Raw genomic sequence first — 8,514 nt, 5'->3', positions numbered from 1 at the left:
CAGAGTTCTAGTCATGTATAGATATGCGAACAAAGACCACAGAGTTCTAGTCATGCATAGAGATGCGTACAAAGCCAACAGAGTTCTAGGCATTTATAGAAATGCGAGCACAACCCACAGAGTTCTAGGCATATATAGAGATGCGAGCACAACCCACAGAGTTCTAGGCATTTATAGATATGCGTGCAAAGACCATAGAGTTCTAGTCATGTAAAGACATGCGTGGTCTGTACACAAGAGCATCGTTAATAACTTGGTGTATACATTGGTACATTATTAAATGCGATGACAACCCTTATATTTTTCAATGTATGTTAGGTACGCCACTGTATGTTTATAATTGTCCGCATCTCAATAAAAAATTAAATCTGCTTGATTATGATCATGAAACGGAATACGTTAGGCCATTGGCAATAACAAACATTTTACAGATGCAAATACATGGATAGGAGAAAAGGTATTGTAACGTTTTTGTTTTTCTTTGTTACATAATTAGAAGTTATATTATGTTGTATTAAAATATGTCCAGGTACTGTAATGCGCTTTTTGTAAACACAACCGGATTTAAGTATTTATGTATTTATATATATTTTTTATTTTATTTACTTGTGATTCATTTATTCATTTGTTGTTCGTTCAAAATACCTAAATAACGAATTTGAATCTCATGTTTAAATGATTTTTGTTTTAAAATGCTTAAAATACTCCATAAATGATGCCCTATCCATTTGCAAATCGTAAACAAAACGAAAGATACTAATTACATTACCCCGCAATATGAATTTTACAGGTTAGATATATATCATGCAAAACCCGATGTACGAAGCAGCCCAAGCCGACAATGACGTCATATGCACGACCAAAGACCTCAAACTCAGAGGTAAATATGCACGTGAAATCAATTTTATTTGTGTCAGTACTCCAGCGACCAATCCAAGCTAAATGTAAAAAAACAATTGAAGAATTAGACGTTTGTCAACGTGAACTAATTCTTATTTGCGCAAAAAAAAACATTTAAAAACTGGAAGTAATGCGTACAAAAACATCACATTTAATTTGCCCGATAGTTCAATGACATTTCATAACATTAAACGACATTCATTTTTACCAATACAATTTCTTTTGAATACAATACAATTTCTCTAATGAAAACAATGGTATAATTCTTCATGAAACACCACAATTTAAGTTGCTTTGAATTTTCTGCCCTTCGAATAGTAGTAATAAGTAGCCATATAGGCGTTTACATTCAATTGTACGCTTAATTGCACTTCCGAAGGAACACTTGAATCACGCTTAATTATCAACAACCAATCAACATACAGTGTATCAACTTAATTGTAATGCATGCCCTGAACCTTATAGAGCATGTGCGAGTGTGGGGTCCTTGTGCTTTACGCTCAAAAGACGTTTTTGATAATAATTGATTTACTATCGCATTTAATTCATCTCTCAGAACAATCTTATCGCTAAAACATATAAGCCTCAATCTGAGATACTGGGCCTTACTGCATGTGCGTAAAGTGGAGGCCTCATATCAGCCTGTGCAGTCCGTGCGAGCGAATAAGCGACGACACATTCCTTTTAATGGGGTAAAGGATGTCTCTTCTTAGCAAAAATCCAGTCGAGGCGGAAAATTTCGTTCCTCATTAGTCTGCATAATACCGTTTGGTGAAATAATCTCGACCTGCATGTAGATGTTTCTATGGAAGAGATAATCTAGACCTGCATATACCGATGAGCGCGGTATTCTCGATCTGCATAAACAAAGGGACGAGATAATCTCGTTCTGCATATACAAAGGGACGAGATTATCTCGTCTGAATATACCTATGGTCGAGATAATATATAACTGCAAAGTCCAATGGGCGCTATGATCTCGATCTGCATACAGCTATGGATGAGATCATCTAGACGTGTATATACATGTAAACAAGATAAGCCAGCAAATTGTTTACATTTTTATTAATTTGCCTTATTGCAGAGGCTGTGTCCGAAAAAAAGCAAGCTGCGGGTATCCGTAACGTTCGGTTTAACAACCCAGTGAGCGTAGGAACGCACGGCGACGTCACTGAGTGGGATGCATCCAGAAAGAATGGAAACTTAGACCTGTATAACCGTCTTAAAGAGGAAACGCATATGCTGTTCCACACTGGACGAGATGAAAATCCGAAAATAAAAGCAGCTTTTGGAATACTTTCCGGACTATTAACGGGACTAATATTTCTGGTAATTCTTCGGTTCACTTTCGACTATACATATTTACAAGCAGGAATCATCACTGTAGTCTACACGGTGATCGTTTGCATCGGTCTCGCGTTGTCCTCCCTCTGCCGATGCATCATGGCCATTCTTGTACCGAACTTTTTCACGGGTAAAGGACGGGCCATTCTATTGTCGATTATCTTTGGAGTGATGCTATCAGGACCAATCGCGAATATCTCCCACAATTTTAAGGAGAGTGGAAACAGTTTGGCATGCAGCGTTGATTTGATCAAAGACCAGCTTCTCGTTTTGCAAAGAAAACTAGACAAACCTGTTAAAGATATTATTCTAAATGTCAACAAAAAGAAAGAAGCATTAGAAAAGACCGTATTCGCTGCACATCGTTCAATAACGGAAGCACAGAGCACTCTCAAGGAAATTAGCCAAACACTCGCTACAGCCGGTCCAACGCTCGAAGCCGCGTACCAGGTTTGTTTTCCACAGCAATTTTATATGCGCCTGTTTAACCCTTTGCATGCTGGGAAATTTGTAGTCTGCTAAAATGTCGTCTGCTGAATTTCTAAAATTAGCATTTTTTTTCGATTTTTTTTTCAAAAAAATACTATCAGAATAGCAAACAGTTTGGATCCTGTTTGCAAAGGCCTTCAAAATTCGGTTCCAGCACTGAAAGAGTTAAATATATTATAAAGCTTTTAAAATAGTTCTACAAACAGATACACCGATATAAGCCATTTATATTGCATGGCCTCGGACGTGCATAAATGTGCGCAAACCTCTTTGTTGACCTCTATATAGCCTCACTAATGCCATAGCCCACATGGTCCGCCTATTGACACTCCTATACGAATGCATATAATCATTTGATAGTTTGCATAAACAGCGATACTTTATTGCCTATCAATATCACAATAAACGTTATGATATTAATCCATATTTTGCTTGTTACAAAGAAACCTGGAATCGACTCCGTTTATGAGCATGCTTTTGAAATTATGTTGGACAAATAATGGATTTACTAACTTACATGTCGACCGTTTATGAAAGCTGTGCTAGCAAATACAGGCCAAGAACACTAATTCATATGCTTCTTCTTATGTAACCTTTATTGCCGAGAACACGTGTTTACTTGTTTTTTTTAATGTTCAGGAATGTCAGAAGCCATTTAACGATTTCTACAGAACTTGCTCGTCCGGGTGCTTATTTGGGTAAGCAACTGTTAACATGTTAAACATTTCACATATTAAACGTTTCATCGGTTGACGACCTGTGCTTAAGACCTACCGGTTTTTATCATTTAAGTCTTGCCTACTCATCGAATGGTTCGAGCATAACTACTCGACCATTCAACGACGTAATGCTATTTTTAAGGTTGGCAATGTTAAACCACACGGGCATAGAACCATGGTAGCCAATTTGTCCGTTATTTTTTCTTCAGTCGATGTGTCCGATAATTCAATTAAAAAATCTTCAGAGCTTTTACAAGCACACATAGTAAATAATTTGAAATTTAGGCGCAAGTCTTTATTTATTGAAAATTCAGGAAAATGGGTACCCTTTTTGCATATTCAGGCACAGAGGCAGCCCGATTTTGAAAATCAGGCACAGAAGTGCCACTGTGCTTAATGGTCCTCGGCAACTGTCTGACTACATGTATTGATACACAATTGCAGACGTGTATTTGCAAGAAGTCGCTCACCAAGACATATAATTGTGATCAATATGAAATTTGCAAAACTTTAGACATGTATGTTCTTAAAGGTTAAAGTTTTCGTGCTACAACTCCTATATATGTATTGTATACAAATATTTCATTTAGACTTAATAAAGCATTTTTGAGGGCTTTCAAGGAATCTACAACAGCTCTTAATTAAACAAAATTGTGTAGTTAAAACATCATGTTGAGGTTTGTATGCTATATGTCTAAATTTCTGTAACTCCTACCACATACATTCAACTTTATATATGTCATTGGAGTAATAATTCGATCTATACCACCTGACTGAACATTTTCATTTTACCTGCGATTAGGTTCCGGCACAGGCACAAATAACCGCGCTTGACTTAATATTGTTCACATAATTTAATTCAATACTTTAAAGCTAAAATAGTAATACAAATATACTTCTTAGGATTGTGTGTACATGAGTACTAAAAAAACTGGAAATTTAAGCACAGCGGTACCCTATGATTACGAAATTCAGCCACAGGCGCAGATCGGATTTAGAAATTAAGACAAGATGGTGCCTTAAGAGCCTTAAAAGCAATATATAAAGACCTCCTATGCTATCAAAACGGGCAAAATGTTAGTATGTTGTGCTGTAGGTTTTATCCGTAACTGTCTAAGCGATTGGTCACTTGCCTTCAATAAAAGACTAACGGATGGTAAAAAGCTTTTATCTACGTATGTTTCTAGCGATTAATTATTTGAACATTTTTCAGTTGCACACACATTTAATATTCACCCATTTATGCCTAGCGTCTAGAAAAAGGGGCCATGGCAATGCGGCGTCTCATCAGGGTCTGCGCTGTTCGTTTAAAGGAACTTCTTTAAGAAATACTCTAAACATAGAAATAAATATACTAGACATCCCTAATTTTGGAAATACATTGATCCAATTTATAAGGATGGGAGAGTCCACTAGGTATAAATGGGTTATAAACTTAAAATTGTTCTTGGATTGACCTGCTGAGATTTGTCTTTCAAAAATGACGCACTGTTGCTTTCCAGGCTGCCGTGTCCTTGTAACGAGGCCAAAGATTTTTTTGATGGGTTATGTAACAACGTTAGAAAAACTTCCGATAATTTCGTGACTACGACTGCAACCAAAACCATGTATGTACCCAGAAAACCTTTCCCCATATTTTGTTCTCAATACTTCAAATGCTTTTTTTGCCACACTATTCTTATAATCGATTTGTTTTTTTAGTTTTAATAAGATTTGCAAGAATGACGGATGCGTAATGGATCGGTCATTTTGGCATTTTTTGTTAAAGTTTTTGTTTGCGCACAATAAAAACAACACGAATGGGGTGTTTTCCAGATAGAACATCTACACTTCATAAAGAATTTTAAAATTGAATAGGATGTCTCAAATAACGTAAATAAGCTACCGAAATGAAACAAGCTGATTTGAGCTGGATGATTATTTTCTGTTGATCTCAATTGACCCAGATTCGAACACGGTCCTAGTATTGCCAGGATAAGCCTTCTGACAAGGATTCGTCAAGATTGAGTCTTATATTGGGCCTCTCGAGTTGTTTTATAAGATTTGACCTGTTCAGCTAGTTTTTGATTTCACGTAACGCAAATTCAAATTTTGCATTTATACATTGTTATTCTTGAATCGTTTCAGCAATATTGATGCATAGCAGTGGCTTCTAGAGAGGTCACATTTTTTTCTAAGATTTTATCTATTGACTTGTTAATGACTTCACTTATCCAAATTCGAAGTTGGTCTAGATATTTTCATAACAGTCTGATCAAGTTTCAGGAAGTTTGTAAAACAGATGGCATTTTGAGTGGAAACGAGCTAAATGTTGACGTAAACAAGATTTTTCTATGGTTTAACCTGGTGAACTCGATTGTTCCCTACTTTACCCAAAATCAAATTAGGTTATGGTTTGAGCCGGTCTATTTTTGTTCGGAAGTTAGTTGTATAGCATTCCCACGCCATTTTCATATAATAGATCAATATCAAACAGCAATTGCAGCTCACGCGTTAATCATGCAGATGTCTAAAATCTGCTTTGGGGTATTTTATGTTTATTGAATTCATGGGTAAGTCCAATTAAAGCGATAGAAGAATACCCCGGTAATATTTTTCTATCAAAATTACGACAACCTTTTAGAAATATATTTTGTTTTGATAAATATGTAATGGTATTTGCTATGTCTTTTCTTTTCATTATTATCTATCTATTAACGAATTAGAACGTTTTTTTTCCAGTTTATACCGGCAACATTTGCATTAAATCGAAAATATATGTTTGCATTGTAAATCTTCATAACGAATGCTCATCTTTGTTATAATTATTATGGCCATTGAGAGTGAATAGATGTTTATTATTTTAAGTATCGCAAAAGCTCTTTCAGTAATGAAACACATTTCTATCTCAGGGTAGCTTTGGACGACGCTCTGAAGTTGTTTACCGCAGACGTGGACATGCGAGTTTTCGCTAAAGGCGGCGCGAATTCGTCTAAAACATCCAAGACGATTCAAGAAGAGATAAACAAGGAAGTGGACGAGAAAGTGAATGTGCTTCAAATGATGTCATTTGTTACGACGAAAGTGCTGTCTGTTACCTTGTTGATTATTTTCATTCAGTCGTTTCTCTATATAAAGTCGTATTTAGCAAAGGATGGATATGACAACGTTTACATCACGAAAGGTTTCAGATCGTTTGACGCAGAGCAAGAAAGATTGGGTCAGACTTCTCTACTTCCGCTAAAGAAAAGCGAACACACCAAGTATGTCGACACGAGATCATGGAAACTAAACAGCTTTGAGCTGACATATTGTACTACAGGATTAGCCCAAGTGTTCCTTCACTTCATATTTTGCGTCACCGTCGTCTTGTTCGACTACGTCCTTTTCTATATCATGAACCTTGTACGCATTCACGGCTCGCTAGAGCTCGGCATTCAAGGTAAAGGGACGCTTAAGATAATAGTACATGGAGACGGTCCAGTGAAAGATTTCTACGAATTTCTTTTCCAAGGTCTTGACATCAATGAAGGTTTTACATCAAATTTGCACCTCAGTCGCTGTTTACCTTCTCCTATTAAACCGTACGATTCGAATATTCCCGTGTTTCTAGTCCTGTATCTGGTCGCTATTGGCGTGGTATGTCTCAGAGGGTACGGGATGCGTCTACGGAGAAAGATTTCGGCTTATTATTATCCTGAACAAGAAAAGGCCAGGATTACATTTCTTCACAAGACAATCCGAAATCGTCGCGCTGGAGTTCAGCGCTTCTTACGCCAGCAAGTCAGGTCAACTCACAAAGAATGCACGATTAAGGAACAACTGCGTATTTCAACGTGGTTAAGATCCAATTGCCAGTGCCTCGATAAGGTCCTTCCAAATAGGAACCAGCGTAAGTGCACGAGCTGTGGACAAACGGGCAAGGAAAGTGGTTCAACAATAATTAACTGCGCTGATGAAACGACAGGAAAGACCTGCAAGGCGATGTATTGTGGAGACTGCAAGGCGGCTTTAGCGGGAATGTGTCCGCTGTGTTGCGACAATGACGTCGTACTGAGGGACTGAATTATGCAACTTACTGGTACTAATCTATGTTCCTGATGAAAATATTTTAATGAAAAAACACACACTCTATCCGCTTGTACTAATATACTGTTCTAAATCACAGGCTTTTTTGGAATATATACGTTGACAAATACTTATGTGATTATGCCATTATAGTTTACCTATAACAGATCGTATTAAACATTCAATGTAAGCATCATATAGGGATATAGCACAGGTGGAAGTAACGTACCCTGGGTAGTATTTTTTTTTATTTATTTTTTTAGGGAGCCCAATATATTCAAATAAATATATAAAATCATGTTTAATGAGAAAACAATTGACAAAGAGCCATGAAAAAAAATCCCCACCCTCTGATATTGGAATCATAATTCCATAGTTATGATTCCAATATCAGAGGGTGGGGATTTTTTTTCATGGCTCTTTGTCAATTTTTTTTCTCATTAAACATGATTTTATATATTTATTTGAATATATTGGGCTCCTAAAAATATATATATATGAAAAATACTATCCTGGGTACGTTACTTCCACCTGTGGGATATAGCACTTAGACGAAATGACGATGAGAGCAAAGCAAGGTCTGAATGGGCATAGGGACACGCTGTGCAAATAAGCGTTCTGTATGTCTGTACTTTGCTGTGTACGCCATTTCCACTGTCGACCACTGGTTTAAAAAATGTAGCAACCACTCAATAATAATATCATGCTTTAATTATTCAACATAAGCATTTATATTCATAATGGTTTTTTGGTTATATATAGTGTTATCTTAAAAGCGATTTGTGAAGTTCGCCTTTACCTGAGTTATTAAAAAAGACACGAACTGTAAAGGCATTGGTCAGCTTTAAAATTACAATCAGGTTAAAACAAAATAAAACTCTAATAAAATTCGGAATTCAGATATAAAATATACTATCTATGCCATAGAATACTATTAAAACAATGCTAGTATCTGTTCACATTTGTATCCAAGGTTATACGTTTTTAAGTATTTTTGGTCAAATAGAAAAGCAAG

General features: G+C 36.4%; 1 protein-coding gene across 2 annotated transcripts; it reads left to right on the top strand.

Annotated features, from left to right (window-relative positions):
• Positions 1-328: 328 nt before the first annotated feature.
• On the top strand, positions 329-7,629 carry LOC127862198 (E3 ubiquitin-protein ligase DCST1-like). 2 transcript variants are annotated; one of them, XM_052401212.1, is made up of 6 exons: positions 329-457; positions 791-880; positions 1,985-2,694; positions 3,373-3,431; positions 4,955-5,059; positions 6,344-7,629. In XM_052401212.1, exons 2-6 carry the CDS (start codon positions 805-807, stop codon positions 7,494-7,496), a joined length of 2,103 nt encoding a protein of 700 aa, XP_052257172.1. In that variant the 5' UTR covers positions 329-457; positions 791-804; the 3' UTR covers positions 7,497-7,629. The 2 variants fall into 2 exon arrangements, with proteins under 2 accessions (XP_052257172.1, XP_052257173.1); XM_052401213.1 differs by lacking the exon at positions 4,955-5,059.
• Positions 7,630-8,514: the final 885 nt, after the last annotated feature.

This window comes from Dreissena polymorpha, chromosome 16, assembly GCF_020536995.1.
Source record: "Dreissena polymorpha isolate Duluth1 chromosome 16, UMN_Dpol_1.0, whole genome shotgun sequence".
Classification (NCBI taxonomy): domain Eukaryota; kingdom Metazoa; phylum Mollusca; class Bivalvia; order Myida; family Dreissenidae; genus Dreissena; species Dreissena polymorpha.
This window is presented reverse-complemented; position numbering and strand designations above follow the sequence as displayed.